This window comes from Phoca vitulina, unplaced genomic scaffold (genome assembly GCF_004348235.1).
Source record: "Phoca vitulina isolate PV1807 unplaced genomic scaffold, GSC_HSeal_1.0 scaffold34, whole genome shotgun sequence".
Classification (NCBI taxonomy): domain Eukaryota; kingdom Metazoa; phylum Chordata; class Mammalia; order Carnivora; family Phocidae; genus Phoca; species Phoca vitulina.
In genome coordinates, this window is record NW_022589737.1 from 427,283 (window position 1) to 449,060 (window position 21,778).

At 46.2% G+C, this 21,778-nt stretch overlaps 2 protein-coding genes across 7 annotated transcripts in view; one reads left to right on the top strand and one right to left on the bottom strand.

The window, feature by feature from the left end:
- The first annotated feature begins 81 nt into the window (after nt 1-81).
- TBRG1 (transforming growth factor beta regulator 1) lies at nt 82-10,543 on the top strand. 2 transcript variants are annotated; one of them, XM_032426414.1, is made up of 10 exons: nt 361-445; nt 1,013-1,347; nt 2,254-2,324; nt 2,961-3,193; nt 3,775-3,911; nt 4,205-4,351; nt 8,527-8,624; nt 8,890-9,000; nt 9,385-9,527; nt 10,219-10,543. In XM_032426414.1, exons 2-10 carry the CDS (start codon nt 1,339-1,341, stop codon nt 10,362-10,364), a joined length of 1,095 nt encoding a protein of 364 aa, XP_032282305.1. In that variant the 5' UTR covers nt 361-445; nt 1,013-1,338; the 3' UTR covers nt 10,365-10,543. The 2 variants fall into 2 exon arrangements, with proteins under 2 accessions (XP_032282304.1, XP_032282305.1); XM_032426413.1 differs by lacking the exon at nt 1,013-1,347 and having other exon boundaries at nt 82-445.
- A 26-nt stretch (nt 10,544-10,569) lies between these two features.
- The window catches only part of SIAE (sialic acid acetylesterase), a 54,429-nt gene continuing 43,220 nt past the window's right edge, over nt 10,570-21,778 (bottom strand). For all 5 annotated transcript variants that reach the window (XM_032426411.1, XM_032426410.1, XM_032426409.1 and 2 more), the window contains 3 exons: nt 17,168-17,322; nt 16,007-16,196; nt 10,570-14,386 (listed from right to left, as the gene is read on the bottom strand). In XM_032426411.1, coding sequence (XP_032282302.1) covers nt 14,135-14,386; nt 16,007-16,196; nt 17,168-17,322 — 597 coding nt within the window. In that variant the 3' untranslated portion in view covers nt 10,570-14,134. The remainder of the gene's footprint in view (nt 14,387-16,006; nt 16,197-17,167; nt 17,323-21,778) is intronic.

Sequence of the window (21,778 nt, forward strand, 5' to 3'; positions counted from 1 at the left end):
CGCAGGCTCAGCCGCGACCACCGCAGGCTCACCGCCCCGGAAGTTACCCGCGGCCGGCGCCGTTACGTAACTTCCGGGCAGGACTTACTTCCGAGGCAGACGCGGAAGTGCGGGGAGGCCCGGGGCTGAGGTCGGTTGCCGGACTTCTGGCGCGGCCGTCCGCCTTGGGAACGTTCTGGAAGGATAGATTCCTAAGAGGCCGGATCCCGGCAGCCCAGACGAGACGAAGCCGGCGCTCTTCGGCCCAGGAGCCGATGCCGGCCGCGCCCTGGAGGCCCCGTAGCGGGGCCGGACCATGAGCCTGCTGGGCGGCCCGGCCTCCTCGCCGCGGGCGCCGCTGCAGTCCGGCAAGGCCAGGATGAAAAAGCTCCCGAAGAAGAGCCAGAACGAGAAGTACCGGCTCAAGTACCTGCGGCTGCGCAAAGCGGCCAAAGCCACCGTGTTTGTGAGTCTGACCGTCGCTCGGCCCTTCGCCTCGACACTCATGATTCGCGACATCTTTCCCCACACCGTTCCCCTCCCAGAGTGGCAGGAACAGTAGTGTTAGCTTTTGCAGTACACGTCACTTCTCGTTAGCCTTGTGTCCTTGGACAAATTAGGTAGTTTCTGTACTCTTCTCTTTCCCGACCCGTGAGAGCCAACTACCTTTCGGAGTTGCGAAGATTAAGTGAGGGAAGTGAAGTGCTTGGCACCTAGAAGAGGTGCCAGTAAGTTTCAGTCATTGTCGTTCTTACCGCAAAACTCTTGGAAAGGCGTTTGATTCTCAAGGGAACCCTAGAGTGAGGCATTGTTTTTAAAAAATGGCAACACTGAAACCCAGAGAGATGATTTGCTCAAGGGCACTGTGTCAGAGCCCTGAATCCAACTTAGACACCCTGGTCCTAGTTGACTACTTCCGCACCCCGAATACGCACAACTGACCTCTTCCCTCAACAGGCACGTGAAGCTTTCAGTAATTTACCCCCTTCTAATCCCTTGAGTCTCAAGTATTCCTGCTGTTCTTTTATTGTAGAGGCGCTGAGTTTATTAAGTGAACTGGCCTGCCGGCCACAACTTGAGTGGCGGTATTCTGGTTGCTCCAGCTTGCCTCAGTGCTGGGAAGCAGGGAATGAGTCCTCGAATGTGCTTCCATGGCTGAATCACCACCTTACCTCTTCTTTCTACCAAAAGCTTTGGACATCTCTCAACATTTTTGGAAGGATAAGGGAAGGTTTGGAAACGAGAACGTTATTTTCAAAAGCATTTATTTAGCACTTGTGTGCTCTGGAGACAAATGAAGAAAGTAGAATTAAGAGGACTTGCTACTTCATTGGCCAGTCCCTTTCTTTTGTCCTCTACATGTCAGAGGTACCTAAAGTCTGAACATTAAGAGTTTGAGGTCCCACTTGTGGAACACCCAGATGAGAGCATTTCCTTTACAACTGATGCTTGGGAAACAGATTGAGGCAGAAAGATGATACTTGAGTACACATAAGTAGATTATGAAGTTTAAGAATTTTGCATACTAGAGTTGATTTTATTCTGTCCAGTTTTTCTCTTTAAGGTTCATATTCCATGGGATGCTTTGGGTTAGGTTGGTTTTATAAGCTCCCCAAGAGTCAAGGCACTTAGGAATGTATTTCTCATATTTGTAAGGATTAAATTTAAGCATATATGGATTTAAGCAGTATGCCCTTTTCTCTGCCAATACCCTAATTAGGGTGATCATACATCTTGGTTTGCCTAGGAGACCCTTGTCGACCATACTGTACTGGCATAATAATTAATAGCACCCCCTTTTCACTCAAATATGCCCCAGTTTCAATAAGTTATGTAATTACCCTGCCCATAGTGGAACTTGACTCTGCCTTTACTGTAGGTTTTTTTAATAGTTTCTCTGCAAGGTAGAGTAGCTCATCCTTCTCACCCAGCAACACTTCTTTGGTTTGAAATATAGATCTTCTTGGAGTGCCTGGGTGGCTCAGTCTGTTAAGCACCTGACTCTTGATTTCAGCTCAAGTCATGATCTCAGGGTCATGAGATCGAGTCCTGTGTTGGGCTCCTCGCTGGGCATGGAGCCTGCTTAGGATTCTCTCTCTTTCCCACTCCCTCAGCCCTTTCCCCCCACCTTCTCCTCCATCTCGTTCCTGCGTGTGAGCTCTCTCTCAAAAAAAAAAAAAAAAAAAGAAAAGAGAAATACAGCTCCTCTTCCCAGAGTAATACTTTGATCTTTTACTCTTTTTATGTGATTATATCCAAAAATTTTTCTTAAAGGAAAATGCTGCTATTTGTGATGAAATTGCTCGTCTGGAGGAAAAATTTCTTAAAGCGAAAGAAGAAAGACGGTGAGCTGCCTTCATTTTGTGTTCAGAATCACATTTTCAGTGATTGATATGGTGTTACTGTTCTGGGAATTTTTCTCCAGTGGAATTTTTGTGCATTACAACCCATTGGCTACTGATCAAGTACAGAGAAACTCACAACCTCTAGTACTGGTTCCCATTTACCCAAGTTGTGTTGGACCCTGGGGATGAGACAGCTCCTTTACTCATCTTTCTAACACAGCCCTCTTGCCACATCTAATGAGCTATCTTCTTGTAACTCCCCAAGGGAGAGAAAGAGAAGGGATAAAAGAAACTGCCTCTCATTCCACAAATACTCAGTATGTACTACTCTGTGCAAAGCACAGTGGGTATATATAAAATATATACATAAACAGGTCCTGGTATGTGCCCTCTGGAAGCGTAACACCTTTCATCATCAACATCTTTAGATGCAAGAGAGATAAGTTACAGTCCTTATCTTTGGCTCCTTGACGTATTGTCCTCTGGAGCTTCATTAGTCCCTGGGCCCAAGAACATTATTTTTATGAGTGTAATAATCTTAGTATATAGTTCTGGCTTCTCCAGTACTTGAATAAAATACCAAATTGAGATAAACCAGAAGTTCATACCTCTGCGCCCTTTCCTTCCCAACCTCAGGTACTTGCTAAAGAAGCTCCTCCAGCTTCAGGCCCTCACAGAAGGGGAGGCACAGGCTGCGGCTCCCGCCCACGGCTCCAGTTTGCCCCTGACTTACGGTGTGGCCAGCTCTGTGGGAGCTATACAGGGAGCTGGGTCCATTTCTGGGCCCAGCACTGGGGCTGAGGAACCATTTGGGAAGAAATCCAAGAAGGAGAAAAAAGAAAAAGGCAAAGAGAACAACAAACTGGAAGGTACCTTGGGGAGAGGATATCACTTGCCCCTGTGGCCCAATGACTAATGGCAAAGACCTGGAACTACTGATAGACACACACGACCACAGATGTCCTTAAACCCTCCTCTGATCCTTAAATAGCCCTAATAGCCCTCGGGAAGCAAGTGTATTAGAGCCACTTTGGGTGGAGGACTTCTAGACAGACCTGGTTAAATGTGAAGGGAGCAGGCTCAGGCCTCCCCCCCACACACACACCCCCAGTTCCCCAGGTTGCCTTCAGTTCAGTCTTTCCTAGAGGCAGGGAAATGGGCTAGGTGGCCTTTTGAGCACACAGATGGCTTGGGAAATTTCTGATCTGATAAATGAAGTAAGAGGCCTTAAAAAGTGGAAGCCTTTTAGGCACTAATATTAAAATTAGCCACTGCCAGGTGGGTGGGTTAGAAGGATACTCTGGGCTTTGGGGGAAAGTCCCATGTGCCCATTCAGTGAGTATATAGAAGCAGGATTGGCTTACTGCTCTTAGCATTCACGTGTAAATTTTTCCCTTCCCCTTAGCATTGGGAGGGGCCTAAAGTGGGTGACCCCAGATTTGCGTTTCAGTTCTGAAGAAAACATCCAAGAAAAAGAAAATGGAGGGAGGTGCTCGCAAGCTGGTTCAGCCCATTGCCCTGGATCCCTCAGGACGGCCTGTGTTCCCCATCGGACTGGGGGGTCTAACAGTATATAGCCTGGGGGAGGTGAGTGAGACCAGCGATACATAGAGAGGAGACTCAGAAATATGGGAATGGGGTTGAGCCTTCCCTCCCTGTTCCCATTAGCCGCAGCCCCTTGCTGATCCAGACCAACCCCAGAAAACCTCCAGTCCCTAGGAAACCAGGTCAGTTTTGTCTGCTGCCCAGCCTACACACTTTCTCTCTGTGATTCGAGTCACTCTTTGCAGCCCCAAAGTGGTCTTAAAGGCTACCACAGTACACTGGACTCCTGAATTCTCCAGCGACCTCAGTCGCAGATTGGGAAATCTTTCTTATAGATCATCACCGACCGACCTGGCTTCCATGATGAGCGCGCCATCTACCCCGTGGGCTACTGCAGTACTCGAATATATGCCAGTGTCAGGTGCCCAGACCGGAAGTGTCTGTATACCTGCCAGATCAAGGATGGTGGCATGCAGCCTCAGGTACCCACTCTACGAATAACCGCTCTTTTCCTTTTCTTTCTTTCTTTTTTTTTTTTTGAGAACCTTCTCTGTGACAGCCACTTAATAGGTATTACCTGTTTTGACCCTTAGAGTACATACTGTATAATAACCATTTGGGCAACTCCAAGATGCAGAAAAGCGATTGGCCCTAAGTCAGACCTTTGTTGTTAAGTGCTGGAGCTGGGATTTGAATCTGCCTGGCTGACTCTCATCCTGACGCCCTTTCCTTTGAGCCCTGCTGCTTGTACTGTTGCTATGGTGATGGTGAGGCTGAGCAAGCCTCCTTATGTGTGACGCGCACGCCTGTGTACCAGAGCGATGATTCTGATACTCTGCCATTTCAAGAAGGACCAAAATGGAGGAAGCAAAGAAACTACATATTGGTTTCTGATTGCACACACTCTGAAGGACCTGGGAGACGTGAACCTTAGTCTTAGGAAATACCTTTGTTCATCCTTCCCACTGCTGTGATTCAAGGCAGTTCATTTTCCCCAGCCATCACCTCTGATCATTGGGAAAAAATAGACCATTTTCAAAGTTCCAGGCTTCCCTGTCTGGTGATGTTACAGATCACTAGAAAGTTGGGTGGAAGGAGGTAGAGGCAAGGAAAGGAACCTTTGAGCAGAAGCTGAGAGCCTGCCTGATGCATGCGGATAATACCGCACCACCCCAATCCTGGTTAGAGCACCGTTAGGTACATGTGAGTGTTCAGATGACCTGACCATTGCAGGAGTTCTGTTTAGAAAGTACTCTAACAGAAAGACTTATTGTAGCAATATACCATATTTATAACAAATTATAAATTCAGTGCAAATGTAATCAAAATTTAATAGGATTGTAATGGATATCGACAAGCCGATTCCTAATTTCTTTAAAGACAAACTGCTGAAATATTTCTGAAAAGAAGAGTTTGCGGGGTTTTTAGTGTCCTTTTTTTTTTTTTTTTTTTTTTTTAAAGCTTGTTAACCCCTCTGGACATTATTTTCAGGTATATCGTGAGGTTTAATTCCTTTTTTTTCCAACTAACATGATGTGGTATCTCTAGTGTGCATATAATGCATATTACACTTGAGTATGCTTCCAGATGGTTCTTTTTCATCTCTTTGTTTATAAATGCTACTAGGACTTTTAATTACTTTAGCTTTATAGAATGTTTTATACTATATGTTAACAGAAAATATAGAAGAATATTTTTATAATCTTTGAGGTGAAAGCTTTTCTTGAGCAAGGCATGAAATGTAGAAGCCATAAAGGAAAATAGTAACAGATTTGACCATTAAAAATTTAATAAATGACAAAAGACCCAGTAATCCAAGTTAAAACTCAAGCAAAAAACAGGAAGAAAATATGTAACAGTGGATTAATATCCAGATAAAGTGCTCCTGTGGTCAAATATAAAAAGCAATCAGATACAACAGGTATTTCATAGAAACAGTGCAGGTGGTTGGTAAGAACGACCTCATTAGCAATTACGGAAATGCAAATAAAAAGGTCTTACTTAGCTCATAGGCAAACAGCAGAGAGACTGATAATATTTAGTGTTGGCCAGGGTATAGGAAAACAAGTATGCATTAGTATGAGTGAAAATTTCCAGTCTTTTGGAAGGCAACTTAGCAATATCAACAAGTTTAATATGTGTGTCCTTTGACCCAGAATACTGCTAGGTATTCGAGTATTTCCTAGAAAAATGTGCAATTGTGAATAAAAGAGTTACATATAACAATATACATTATGGCATTGTATGCAATGGCAAGAAATTAGAAATAGCTGAAATACGCATCAGTAGGAGAATGGTTAAAAATTAAGATTTATCCACCTTGTGTAATATTATGTAGCAGTTAAAAGAATGAAGTAGAGTTATACATACAAACAAGGAAAGCTCTCCAAGATTAAAATATGAGATTTTGGCCTTTTATTTGCTCTTTGTGCAAAACAGAATAGTGTGCATACAATATGAAAGATTGGAATTGATGTGACCCAGTACCAAATAAGAGAGCCATCCTGGAATATTTGAAGATAATTACTTGCGTTTTTTTTTTCATGCATGGCTAAGAAATAAATATAAACCATCAGTATCTTCAACTTGAAACATATGTCATTGGTTGGTTGAAGTAACAAAACCACTGACTAAAACTCACAATTATTGACAAAATTGAAAGAGCTCTAAAATTTGACACAGTATAATTGAAATAAAAACTGCAGAAGAAAACTTAACAGCTGCAGAAACCATACTCAGTAAAGTAGATTTTGGATTCTAAAAAATGATCAATAATGCACATGATTGTTTGAAAATATACAGAAAATAAATTAATCCTGTTTGGAATAATTTGATTAAAGTAAACATTAAAAAGCTGAATACTGGTTTTTTTGTTTTGGTTTTTGTTAAGTTTTTATTTAAATTCCAGTGTTGGTTTTTGTTAAGTTTTTATTTAAATTTTTATTTAAATTCCAGTGTAATATTAGCTTCAGGAGTAGAATTTAGTGATTCATCACTTACTACAGCACCCGGTGCTTATCACAAGTGCCCTCCTAATCCCCATCACCCATTAACACCCCCCCTCCAGTAAACCTGTTTATTCTCTCTAGTTAAGAGTCTGTTTTATGGTTTGCCTCTCCTTTTTTTCCCCCTATGTTCATCTGTTTTGTTTCTTAAATTCCACATATGAGTGAAATCATAGGATACTGTCTTTTTCTGACTTATTTCACTTAGTATAATACATTCTAGCTCCATGTCATTGCAGGTGGCAAGATTTCATTCTTTTTGATGGCTTAGTAACATTCTAGTGTGTGTGTGTGTATGTGTGTGTATATGCCACCTCTTCTTTATCCAGTCATCAGTCGATGGACATTTGGGCTCTTCCTATAATTTGGCTATCCGTGTTGATAATGCTGCTGTCAGCATGAGGGTGCATGTTTCCCTTCAGATCACTATGTTTGTATCCTTTGGGTAAATACCCAGTAGTGCAATTGCTGGGTCATAGGGTAGTTCTGTTTTTAACTTTTTGAGGAAACTCCGTACTGTTTTCCAGAGTGGCTGCACCAATTTGCATTCCCACCAACAGTGCACGAGGGTTCCCCTTTCTCTACGTCCTCACCAACACTTATTTCCTGTGTTAATTTTAGCCATTGTGACCACTGTGAGGTGATACCTCATTGTAATTTTTATTTGTATCTCCCTGATGATGAGTGATGGTGAGCATCTTTTCATGTGTCTGTTGGCCATCTGTGTGTCTTCTTTGGAAAAATGGATACTGTTTAACTGAACTTTATAGAACACTAGTCAAGGAATTTCATTGGCTAAATAGAACTTCTTACAGAAATATTTTCTTTGCAAAAATTCACTGAACTTATAGAAAACTGGTCAAGGAATTAAGTTGGCTAGATAGTATTTGTTACAAAAATACTTTCTTGGCAAAAATTCCTCAGTATAATTTTGATTTAAGGGGTTTTTTTAATAGATATTTTGCTTCAATATTATGGATATTATAGACATAGATAGATATATAGATATTACAGATACTTGCTTCGGGGTATTTTGCAATTCAAAAAATAAACGAGGCTTGCAGTAAAAATGGCCTTCCTCCTAGATACTACAAAGTAAACGTAAGGTTACATGATCTTATTTGATCTCATGTATTTCTAAAATACCATTTGTGGGGTGCCGGGTGGCTCAGTTGGTTGAGCATCCAACTCTTGATTTTGGCTCAGGTCATGAGATCGAGCCCCAAGTCAGGCTCCCCCTCAGCAGGGAGTCTGCTTTTTCCCTCTCTCTCTTTCTCTCTGTCTCTCTGCCCCTCCCCACACTGGTGCTGTTCTCTCTAAAATAAATCAGTCTTTAAAAAATAAAAAAAAATACTATTTGTATTTGTACTGAAAGATGTAAGTAAGTAGATAGGAAAGGTATGTAGCAAATTAAGTGTTGGCCACTGGAGAGCCGTCAGGCAAGGTGTATAGAACTGAAACAGTCAGAGGACTTTCTGTGTTTTCTTGGACTCATTTGAATTTTTAACAGGACTCTAGGAAATTGTGCCCACCTTCTAGTATCATATACTTCAGCTTCAAGATCTAGAGTGAAGAAGTAGTTATAGGAGTAGGATGACTTTCTACTACTTCCTTCTTCAGGGTTGATCTCATTGCCCTTTGATCTTTCTCAGTTTGAAATTGTTCCTGAAGATGACCCCCAGAACGCCATTGTCACCTCTTCTGCAGACGCCTGTCACGCAGAACTGCTCAAGACCATAAGTGCTGCTATGTAAGTTGAAGCTTGAAGACAGACAAGTCTAAAGAGATCGCTTGTGGTACAGTGAGACTTTCCTTGTGTTTAATGTCTGGAGATCCCCTATCTATAGAAAGCTATCCTGCATCCTTTATATTTCTTACCAGAAATCCTTCGGATTTCTCCAGAGTATCCAAGTCAAGAAAGTGTGTTCTCTGCATTCATACCCAGAGTCCATTCCTAAACCCATTCTCCTCTCCATCTCGACTTGTAAACTACAAATCCTTCCTCTCCTATTTAGGGGGAAACTAATGCCCAACCTGCTTCCATCTGGAGCTGACTTTTTTGGGTTTTCTCATCCAACTATTCACAACCTGATCCAGAGTTGTCCAGGAGCTCGAAAATGCGTCAAGTAAGTGTGATCAAATCCATTCCCTTGAGAGAAGCACTGTGACCGGCAGTTACTGCTTCGCTCGTTCTTCCGCTTACTGAGCTGCTTCTGTGTGCAGAGCGTGCTTGCTCCGCGGCCAGTGTGCCTCAGTGTTAGTCCCCAGCCTCAAGTGAGCAGGAGCCAGCCCCCCACTGTGGTAGAATTACCAGCGTCTGTGAGGACCATGACCGCAGAAGGGTTGCCAAGTCCTGCAGACACCGATCTTCTCTTAGTTTCTTTGTTAATATGATTTTTAGATACATATGGGAGAGACCTAGAGGAGAAAATACCTGATCTCTCTGGAAGTCAGAATGGGTTATTACAGCTAACAGACACCCCTTACAACGATGTCCCTTGATCCTGCAGTTACCAGTGGGTGAAATTTGATGTGTGGAAACCCGGAGATGGGCAGCTGCCCCAAGGACTGCCAGAGAATGATGCGACTGTAAGCTTCGAAGCCTTTCAGAGACAGGCCTTTGGTGAAGATCATAGTGATCCCATTCTGCAAGGTATCTTAACTTTACCTTCTGGTTTGAAAGTGGACTGTTTTTAGGCCGCCCTCTGCTCTTCATTCAGAGTTGACTACTGCAAATAGCTGGGCAGCAAGGGATAGAAACTGCACCGCGCCGACCACAGAGAGCCCCCGGCGCGAGGACGGGCTGGCTGGCCTGCCGGGCTCCCCAGCAGTGCTGGGGGCAGTCACGGGGAGCGGCTGCCGTCGGGGTGAGGCGGGGCCCACGGAGAAATTAGGCTTTCTCTTTTTCTAACCTAAGTAAGACCCAAGCGGGGCTCCAGGGGAGAGTCTACTGTGCAGGACTAAAATTTCAAATGAAGCCAAGGGGACCAGGTCATGGCCTTGGTCCCGCCTGTGTTCAGTGGATTCCCCGCCACGAATGGGTGGAACGATCAGGGATCTGGCCTTGGGTGATACAGGGAGAGCTCTGGACTGGAAATAACAGAATTAAAATTCTCACTCTCTCCCTCTAATATACTGTATAACCCTAGGCAAATCACGTAATCTGTCCTGGCCACGGTTTTCTTCGTTGTAAAAGTTAAGTTTCTGTCCTGTCTTACCAAACAAGGGCGAGATTCGGCTGACAGACGTTAAGGGTGTTAGGAATTGAAAGGACGTCCGTGTGTCTTGATCAGTCCCCTGAGATTCCCAGGCAGCAGTGGAACTGAAGGAATTTTCTTCTCCAGGATCCTTGGACCTTCCAGAGCTTCAGCCCACACCCTTCGTGTCTTCTTACGAACCCGTGTTCCTGACGCACGAACCCCTGGTGGACACTCACCTGCAGCACCTGAAGTCTCTGTCACAGTGTAGCCCGACTCCGTCTTCAGACTGAGCAGGAGGGCGTCGCATAGCATGTCATTTAACTTAAAGTAAAACTCCAGATATGGAAGAAGACAGCACTTGAGGAGCGAAGGAGATACCAACACATTTTGTCACAGAGGCTCCTGTGGTGACAGTGTTCCCTGGGAAAAACTTCAGCTGCTTTATTTTTAGCAATAAATTTCTCTTTACAAATCTGCTTATTTTCATCTTGTTGTAATCAGGATTTTTTTTTCCTTTTTTTTTTTTTGCTTAGCCCTGCCTGAGGTAAACTTAGTGTTCTGTAAGCCCGAGTGAGAGGAGGCTGCCGACTCGGGAGGGAGAGGTAGGAGTCTGAAAGCCTTGCCCCTGGATTCTGCTCCTAGCTCCAGGAATGAAGTCCTGGCCCCTGCTACCCAAGAAGCTGCTCTCTTTTCACGTCGCTGGGATCACAGCCCAGTGCTACTTGTCCCCAAGCTGGAGAGGCCAGGCTGAGGCACGCCGTTCGTCTTCTTCACACGTCACATCCTTCAAGGAAATCAAAAAGTCCTCTGTAATCCTGTCCGCCCCCTTTGCTGTTCCTTATCCGAGAATGTGCTTGTCGCTGAATAAACTGAGTGCACACGATAACAGAGATACAGCGCGTCGGGGGGGCGGCCCCCGTCCCGCGCGGCAGGCTCCCCCCGTTCCTTCACTAGCCAGCTGATAACATGACTGTATTCTATGCAACTGGATGTGTTGGCCTGCCTATGACGCCGACGGGGAGCTTTCCCGCCTCGCCTGAGCCGGACCACAGCAGAGCCGTGGGGGCTGCCCTCGCTGGCCGCCAGCCGGGTACCCGGGCCGGCCAGAAGGCAGCCACGGAAGGACCCCAGAACAGGAAGACCGGGGAACGAGTGGTGACAGGTGTCGCTGTGCCGCAGTTCCTAGCTGCTGACTGGGGACAACAAGAAGGGGGATCTTGTGCCCCAGGAGTAGATGCGCCGGCGGAGGGAGGGGTCGGACAGCCACGCTAAGAGCACAGCGCACTGGCCACGGAAGTACCCGAAACTAACCGCCGTTCACTTTATGACTCTTCACTGCAGTCTTTTTATAAGTCTGTGTAGCTTTCACAGTACAAAAAAATAAAATCTGGATAACAGCAAGCCAGGGGCTCAAGGGGGATGACTCAGAGCTGTCCGAGCTCTCAGGCCTTCCTTTCCTCGCCGCCTAAGTTGGCTGGACGCGCGCCTGCGCAGACGGGACAGCTGCTTTAACACGGAGCGAGGGTCTTCCCCTTGTAGTGCGGTCGGAGTGAAATACGCCAAAACGAGCTCATTTTAAGGAAGACGTTTTTTAAATAAGTTATCGTGCTGTTTGCTTTCATAAGAGTATTTACTTTGTAGCCTTCCTAGAGGAGTGGTTTTCAAACTACAGATCTCCACCCACTGCTTGTTCCTAAACTTAGGGAGTCAAGACCTCTGTTTTTAAATTAAATAAAACAATTAGAACTTAGTAGAATGTGTCACATGTCCAAACGTTGAAATTTGGGTTTCAACTATAGTGTGTACATAATGTATTTATGTAAAAATCACATGCATACACATGAAAGGGGTACATGGAATAAATATAAAATGTTTTTACTGTGGATCATTTTTTAAAAACTTGAACCCCCCCCCCCCTCAAGTATACTTAAGACATCTTTTCATCTATTGGATTGTTAAAGATTTAAATTTGACAATATCCAGTGTCGCTGGGAGTGAGGCTAAACGCTATACTTTGGTGGGCACTTTACCTTGGTGGGACTGTACACCGTTGGACCCTTCAGGAGAGTTAATCTGTAGGTATCAAAATTTTAAACATATTTTCCTTAAAACTGTTATTCCACATTAAGGATCCTAAGGAGGTAAGTGCGCTATGATGTCTGCATATCACATTCATCACAGTATTCGTTATAACGGAAAAATCGGAACAAACCTCTATGTCCACTAATGGAAAATTGGTTAAATAAAGTAGGGGGCTCCCATAAACTAAAACACTTAAGCTATATTCAATTTACACAGGAAGAGTATTTTACTAGAGTAAGTCAAAAACAGATTTAAAATAATATGACGTGTAGTGTGTAAAATATAGCCCAAGCAAATCAAATGAATGTTTACCAAAATAGTAAATGTTTTTTGCCAAATGATGAATTTTGGGGTGATTTTTACTTGTTTATTCTTTTTGTTAGTGTCCAAATCTACAATAATTAACAAATTTCATTTTTCAAATAGTAAAAAGTTATTTTCATTTGGAAAATAAACTGAATTCCTGCAGAATGTTTTAAATTATTCAGCCATTAAAAATGAAGTTTCACATGACTTCTCATTAATTTACTACCTGAAGCTAATTTTCCCCCTGTACTTCACTCAGTTACTGGGCGAGGAAGGAGCCTGGGCATAGGGTTCCTGCCCACGTCGAGCCACCTGCAAATTAGAACAGCCCCTGTGTGCATGTGTGTTGGCAGAGGGGAGGGTAGATTTACTTTTTCTCAGGAGTCTGTTCCTAGGTTCGTGGTTCCCCTTAGGTCAGATGCATATGAGGTCAAAGTATGGGTGTTGGGAGTTAATTCTACACTAGGAAGTCCTCAGAGGAGCCAAAGTTCCTTGTAGACTGCATAGTTGTGTTGGTTTTCTACGAAATAAATCCTGGCACTGACCGTTCCGGATGCTCAGAGCTATACTGGGGCCCCTTGGGGTCAGGTGCTTCTTGTTTTAGTTCTTTTTCCCATTAAGGGAGTGGAAGCTACTCATGCTTCAAAGGACAATTTACAAACCTGTTCCTAACCCAGTTTTGATGGGCTATAAATGTATACATGCCACTAAAGATTATACTTTTATTTCCAAATTCCAATAGATGACACAATTATCAAGTGCTGTTAGCTGTTAATCAACCAGTAAAAAGCATTATGATTCTTAACAGTCCACCCAGAGCGCACTTTCACAATTGTCCCATCTGGATTATTTTCCTAAACACTTATCATGGAGCTTTATTTTCAGCCTCTTTTTTCTTCCAGCTGGGTTATCCTTTTTATAGGTAAACCTCTTACCTTAAAAAGCCTGAGATTTATATTGAAACTGTTTGCTTCTCAGTGACCTCTGTTGCCATGTTGTCGGGAGCCTGACTCCCCCACCCGTCCCTGGCTGCCCGCACGCCTTCCTGGGCCGCTCCAGAAGCCCCATCTCCTCCTCCCTCAGGCAGCCCCTTCGCGCCTCCCCACAGGCCTGCACGCGGGGCTGGTTGGTTTCGAACACATTATCATTATTTCGACTGAAGGGACAGAACTGTTTGGCTTACGAGAGAACACAAACAGGGCTAGAAAGAGTTCAGTTCCACATAAGGAAAAACTGCTGGGAAGTTCAGAAAGTTTATGCAGAGATTCAGTAACCACCCGCCAGAGTCTGTAAAGAACACACAAATATGAGCCTTGAAATCTCTTCCAGCCGTGAGTTTCCAAACGCCAGACGTGAGGTGACAAAGTGTGACACTTCGCACTCTCCACAAGCCTCTCCCCTGAGGCTTCATTTGTTTGTAGTTGGGAATTAGTCCAGTAAGACACTAGGCTGACGAAGGGACAAAAGGCAAGCATCTCGTTTGCCTCTCGGCACTGGCTCATCTCCTGTTCAGAATCTAGAAACAGCCATGTGCTGGCTGGGAGCCGGCCGGGGCGGCTTTTCTGCCAGCCGCCTGTAAAAGCAATAGTTGTCATCATCACTTCAACACCGAAATGCCCAAATCTAAAGGACCCACACTGAAGCCCAGGAGAAGGACCGTAAGGCCGCTCCGTCATTCGGCAAGCCTGCGGTGGCCCCCCGGCCTCAGGTCTGCCAGGAAAGCCACGAAGGGAGGAGCCGGGAGGGCGCTGCCGGGGTGGTACAGGGGGCACTGCTTATATTCACAAGGCCACGTGGCCCAGGCGTAGCGCAGGGCGGCCGGGGTGCCACGGCAAGAACGGACGTTCAGGGCCAGGCTCTGGGCCGAGACCGTGTCCAGGGGAGCTGGCAGCCACTTGCACTGATGGTCACTGCAACACGAGATCTAGTAAGAGAATCGTAACATCAGGCCAGGCCAAGAGACTGGGAACTGCTCATCAGACAGACGAGGAGGGAGAGGAGGAGCCTCGCTTAGCCCAGGACCCGCTGCCTACGATAACCAGAACAAACCTGAGTCCGCGCTGGGTTTGGTCAACACGGCCAAAGTGTGACGAGCAATGTTCAGGTGATAAAATCAATCGGTAAATGAACGGCTCAATGACTGAGGGAGACAGGGAGGCATGATCACACAGAGCCTTTAGAGAAGGCTCCCCTGGACGTGCTTGCTGTGATCCTTCCGACCAGATGGCAAAGCACGCAGGACCTGAGCCAGTGGAGCGGTCCGGCTGCTGTGAGCACTCTGGCCTCCCCGAGGAGCCACGGGACGAGGAAGGGGCACAAAGGGACCTTGGATAATAAGCCTTTCTCCAACCAGAAAGCAATCCAAGGAAGGGGACATAAAGTATCCAGCACCCACAGGTGAAATTCTGTCCTGCTCCCAACTATGGTTCCGGGTCCAGATGACGGGCAGACTGCCAGCAACTGACTACAGGGGAGAACCGAACTCAGCATGGAGACTTCTGGGGAGCTAGAATTACCTCAGACCCAATGTCCAAAGAAGCTCAGGGGCGTAAGTGCCGCCCAAGCCCCTGAGGCCAGTGGATGTGGTAGTTGGGGCTCCAGAGGAGGGGCAGCCCTAGATATAAACTCAGGTGTAATTCAGGTGTGTCTTTCATGTTCTTTCATGCCCTCCAGTGCCCTCTTCTCATACCCCACACGCCCCATCCAGCCTGGTGGCCTCATGGTTCCCAGAGACGCTCATCGGCATGTTGCAAGAGGAATGCCTCCCCCCGCACCCCCAACTGTGGAAGACCCCTACATAAGCTCTTTCATTGTTTACCCTAGTTCCACAGTGGAATGATCCTCGCTAGGTACTAGAAGAAAGTAGTTTCATCACATTAATTCACACTGAGTTGCAAATCCCCAAGCTAAGCCCCTCAAAGGAGACACTAAACTCAAAAGAATATCAGAATGTGGGATAGTGTGACATAAAAAGACATCCAAGGATGAGGGAAATACTCGGGAGTAAGGAATCTTTCAATAGGGAACCTATACATTAAGCCACGGGCCCTCGCCACAGCAAAGATGGTTGCTCTGGAAGCGACAATACAAAAGGAGTATTTTAATGTGAATTCCTTTTCCTTGATTGTCCTATCAAAATTGCCACTAAGTGGAAGAATTAATAGCTACTCAGCCACCCTTCTGAGATATACTCCACCCTACTAAAAACCAAGCCCTGGGGGCGCCTGGGTGGCTCAGTCATTAAGCATCTGCCTTTAGCTCAGGTCATGATCCCAGGGTCCTGGGATCGAGCCCCGCATCGGGCTCCCTGCTCCGCGGGAAACCTGCTTCTCCCTCTCCCACTCCCCCTGCTTGTGTTCCCTCTCTCGCTGTGTCTCTCTCTGTCAAATAAATAAAAATCTTTAAAAAATAAAAAAATAAAATAAAATAAAAACCAAGTTCTGCCTCACAGAAATGTTATAGTTAAAGAGATGGGCCCCAGTGTGGAGAACATCCTGACTCCCCACACAGGATGCACACCTACTGTTTCAACTACTCTTCTCACCTCAAATAGATTGTGCTGCCTCTGCACCTGGATTTCCAGCGAATATGTGAGGTTGAGCAGCCCCTTGTCAGCCAAGAGTTCCATGTTCTCAGGCAGCGGTCCTTGAAAGACCAACTTCTCCCCATAAGCCACAGCGCGGGCCCCCAAGAGCAGCCTGTAGGCCACCGTCTGTTTGTCTCGAGGGTGGATGCTACGGGACAAAGAACAAGCAGAGAACTTTGGGTTTGAGCTCAACAGTCACCACACTTTAAAAAAGGGGGGGGAGGGGAATTAGGAAGATAAGAATAAAGTTGACTGAATCTAATAGCCAGTGATCAGTGGCTCGTCAGTTTAGGAGACATGGTGAATGGTGACCATAAGTGGGGCTCTGGGCCTCCTGTGGGTTAGAAACCTTGAAAAAGCAGATGACTTCGAAGGTAGGAATAAAGGCCCCTGCGGGAGGGAGGAAAGGCACTGGAGGAGAGCTAAACTCAAAATTATTCGAGCCACTGAAAGCGCTGTGTTTCATCTGAATCCATTGTTCATTACTGGGTCCCCTCCAGGTTTTATTCATTCAATCGATCAATCTCCATTTGTTCAAAAATAAGTATCTGTTCAAGTTCCTACTATAAACCAGACACTACGTGTTGGGCCCCATTTCATTGCCAATCCCCCTCGCATCCCACAGCTAGTGCGCGGTGGCCACCAGGGCCATTCAGAGAGCCCATTCCTCCCCCTGAGCTCAGGGAAGGGTCCCATTTCCTGCTCACGCTGAAGCCCCGCAGAGCCCGATGACCTGTTGGGGCCAATGCGATGTGAGCAGAAGTTACTTCCATCACCAGGGGGAGACGTGAAGGTGAGGGAAGCCCGGATCAACTCGGAATCTCCGTCACTCCAGATCTGTGAATGACTCTAATGAGCAAAGCCTCTCTGATGACCTCTGTGGGCCTTCTTTGGACATGTGGGGTGAACAAGAAATAAAATGTTGCTGCATCAAGCACTGAGATGTTGGGGATTTTAGTTACTGCAGCCCATGCCAGTGCAAATGATGGACAGACACTGCCCCGAGGGTCCAGTCCTTAGAGCACCCACTCTCTGCCCCTCACAAGTGAACATCAGAGTGAAGGCTACGGACAAAGAACAGATAGTATTGCTCAAGCAAAGCCCAAGAAGCACCCGTACCTGCCAAAAGGTGACTTCCTATCACAGAGATCCATTGCTACCGCCATGAAAGTGCTGGGCATCCTTGTGTTGGGGACATAGCCGAAGTCTGCGGTTTGATGCCACCGGATCTGGGGAAATGTGTCATCTGAGGTTGCAGACAGATATGAAGATAACTGGAAAGTAGAGAATGTTGCATCAGAATCCTGTCGTAGAGTCTTCTTCATAAGCAGACTCTGCTTCTGCTTCTTTCATTCGTTCAAATGCTCATTCGACAAGTACTCAGTGAGCTTCTTCCTGTTGTGGCTGAACACCCCTCCCCCCACACGCCAGTGTGTCTGTGACGCCCCTCTCGTCAAGAGGTGGAGTCTATTTCTCCTCCCACTGAATCTGGGCTAAGCCTGTGATGTTCTCTGACGAGCCGAACGCAGTAGAAGTGATGCCATTGCTCCGAGTGGCCCTGCCTTCGGATTTCATTCTCTTGGAACCTGGAGATGGCCAGGTAAAAACAGTCCAGCTACCCTGCTGGAGAAATTACCTGGAGACGGGGACCTTGGACATGGGAAGATCCTTAGGAGAGAGAGGGGCTAATGTCCCCGTGGGCTCAGCCGAGGGGCCAGTCACATGAACGCTCGAGACTTCAGTTCAAACTGCAGCCACGTGAGCAAGCCGGGCTGACGTCACACGGAGCAGAGCTGAGCCGTCCCAGTTGAGCCCTGCCTGGCCGACCCATGGCATCATGAGCAAATACAGTGGCTGACGTTTTAAAGCCACTAAGTTTTGGGGTTGTTTGTTACAAAGCAACAGGTAACTGATACATCTATCTATAACATGTTTAAGCGCTATAGGGAAGCTGAGAGCAATCTGCCCATGAGCATGTGGTAAATTGCATCAAAGACCCCAATTCTTCACCCCTTCCTACAACCACACTTTCCTGCCATGTGGCTTTGTGGTTTCTCCCAGGAAGAGAAAGAGTGTATTTCCCCACCACTTTCTAAGGTGGTTTGTTTTGGTCGACAGACTGAAACAGAAGTTACGGCACGTCAGTTCCTAGCCTCGGCCTCCAAAGACCTGTGTGGTTCCACTTGCTCTTTCACATTTCTGCTGTCAGGAGAATGACATGCCTGGGCTAGCCCACAGCTCTCTGCAGAAGGAGGAGCGCTGTGGGACGGAGCTTCCTCATCTAACCCACTCCAGCCAAGCCCAGGTGAGAGCCCCCACCTGCCTCTGACCCACAGAGATATGAAAGAGTTCAGTGGAGCTCAGCCAAGATCAACCCACCCCCAGCTACCCACACATGTGAGCTATGATAAATGTTATGTTAAGCCACGGAGTTTTGAGGCGATTTGTTACATAGCGAGAGCTAACTGGTACAAGTACTTCACAGCTTTGTTGAGGGGACAGACCTGTACATAAGAAATGTTAATAAACAGTTATATAAAATAGCGTGGATTAAGTGCTAACGTCGGAGGCACAGAGAGCAAGTACTCTGCACTAGAACAACGTTTATTATTATAAGACGACAGGGCCTCAGAATATGTTAAAAAAAAAAAGGGATGGGCCCAGAAAATATGAGCAGTCACTACCAACAGGATATGTCAGAATCTTGTAATATGCAAAGGTAAGAAAGAGAAAGGCAATTTTGAAGGCGAGAGAGAGAGTAGTCGAGCTGAACTGGAGGGTTTATGTAGGAAAGACAATGTTGTTAAGACAGTGAGGCAAGTATTCGGATAGAGTTCATACTTTACCCGCACGCAACAGGGACTCACTAGAGGGGATGGCTGCAGAACACTGTGATCGTACTAATGCCACCAAACTGAATGCTTTAAAATGGTTAATTTTATGTGAATTTAAGCTCAATTTATTTTTTTTTTTTAAAGATTTTATTTATTTATTTGAGAGAGAGAATGAGATAGAGGGAGAGAGCATGAGAGGGGGGAGGGTCAGAGAGAGAAGCAGACTCCCTGCTGAGCAGGGAGCCCGACGTGGGACTCGATCCCAGGACTCCAGGATCATGACCTGAGCCGAAGGCAGTCGCTTAACCAACTGAGCCACCCAGGCACCCCTTAAGCTCAATTTAGAAATTAGAGAGCCACTGAAATTGACATGATAAAAGGACTATTTCAAAGGATTAATCATGCAAATGATTCTGTGAAGAACCCGACAGCAGAAAGGCTGATTGGTTCAACAGCTACGAGAACATTCTAGACAAATAAGAGAAAAGCCTGACGTAGGAGAGCAGCAGGAATGGGATGGGCAGGAATAAGATAACCTAAAAGCAAAATGACAGAAGCAGGCAAGCACCTGGATAGGGGATGGGACCCAGAGAAAGGACAGTATCCATCACTCAAGAAGCTGTAATATCTGATTGTCTGCTTGGAATCCTGCAGATGTAGGTGAGGTCATTTATCAGCTGACTTCAAGATAACCAAAGGAAGAGTAGGTGGAGAGCCCAACTCAGTCAGGGAAGCCTTTATAAGAGGGTAGAGAAGTCAGAGGCTCTCTCCTGCTGGCCTTCAAGAAGTCAGCTGCCCTGAGTTCTAGAGCTTCAAGGAAACGAATTCCACCAACAGCCACCTGAGCTTGGAAGATAACCCCAAGCCTCAGCTGCGACCCCAGCTCTGTCCAACACCTTCACTGCAGCCCCAAGTGGAAGACTCAGCTAAGCCAGGCATGCCAGACTCGTCGCCCACACAAACCGTGAGATAAGAAATGTGTGTAGCATTGTTTTAAGCTGCTAAATATGCAGTAATTTTTTATGCAGCAACAGAAAACTAATATACCAGGGAAAGAACTTTCTAGGCAGAAGGAAAGGAAAATGGCTGGCCCTAGGGCAGAGTATGCCCGGTGTGTAAGTAAGACTGTAAGGCAGCCAGCAGAGCTGACGTGGAGCGAGCGAGGCAAAGAGAGTTAGGACGGGAGGTCAGATGGGCACTGGCGGCAGGGGCAGACCACGTGTCACTCCGCTGACCTCGCTCATACGGAGGAACCACTGGAGCCTTCTGATGTGGCTTACACTTCAAAGGATCACCTTAACTGCAATGTTGAGACTACCCCAAAGGGGAGAAAAGGTAGAAGCAGGAAGACCAGTAAGGAGGCAACACTTCAAGGGAAAGAAGATGGCGCCTCAGAGTAGTGCAGGAGCGGTAAAGGTAGTAAGAGGCTGTCTGACTCTGCAACATCCTGAGTAAATACTTCCATCTAGACTTAAAATCGACAGACTCCAACTCCTGCAGAGGAGAGGCTCCCGGGAAAACTCTTTAACATTACTCTGACGCATGTGGTCCCACTCTTCCTTCCTTACTTCTCTCGTATTTATATCACCCTGTTCTCTGATTTAGACTACACATCATTCTTAGCCCCAGTCCAGCCAGTGAGAGGCATCAACCCATTATCTCTCTTTCACAACCATGATCTAACAGTAAGCCAGGCCACAAGCTGGGAAACAGTCTGGACGAGCAACCACACTGTCTTTGGACGCCATTTGAAAATTTCTGTCCCCATGAGAGGAGCTACATCGTGAAGAGGCTGCTCCCCCCAAGCCTTCTCACCCCCAGAGCCAGCAAATACCTGGGATCATCCCGACAAATGTGGCCAAATGAAGCTTTGAGCACAGGACGTTTTCTGCTTCTTGACCTGTTCCAGAAAGACTAGAAAATCCTCAGGAAAAACTGGAGAGGTTGCAGTGGTAGTAAAAAGGACGTGATCTGGAACTAAGGGGACATTTCCAGTTCTCTTATTAAAACCTCTTAGGCAAATCTGCTGGAATATATGAAATGATAAAAGGTGCTGAAGCTTCACAAACGAACTTCGTGAAAAGACCCACTGAGTGACCCTACTTCTTCCCACACAACACCCGGAAGACTGAGAGCGGAACACTGGTCACCAGCCAGTGTCATGATGAAGTTCACAGCAACGAAGCTACCAGACAGAGACTAGGGTAAGTACTAGCCTGAAGCACAAGTGGGAGAAATGCTGAATACGGCCACTCCAGCCAAGGAAGCTGTTTCAAAATGGCAGAGTGGGGAGAAGTCCTGCAGCAATTGGCGGGTTTCGTTGCTTGCACTACTCCAGAGCGGCCACACGGAGGCGCCAGCATACCCCATGATCTGAGATCTACTAGGGTGCTGTTCAGCCTCCCACAGTGATTAGTAGAAATACTGTTCCTAATGAAGGCATATGATTGCCAGAGAATATAAAAGTGGCCACACTCAGAGGACTTTACAATAGCATACTGCACTTCGCAGTCCGCTCCACCGTTCCTCCAGACCCTTTGCACAAAACGCATACTCCTAGGGACTCCCTAGCCTCTTGCTCTTCCTTCCCTCCCACACTCCAGGTCACCTCCCTACTAATAACCCCTGGATACATGTGTCTAATTCCGCTGGGCTCCGGTCCTACATCTCTAGCTGTGCTCTAGCTATTGCAACCATCATTTCAAACTCAACACCTCTATAAATTCATCTTTCCTTGCAGACCAACTGTCCCTCCAGATTTTCTGACTTCTCACATTGATAATAATTAATACTAACATTACCTAGCATGTGCCAGGTTCTATATGGATCAACTCACGTAATACTTAAAATAATAAAGATAATACTAAAAATAATACTTCAAATACTAATCCCCTAT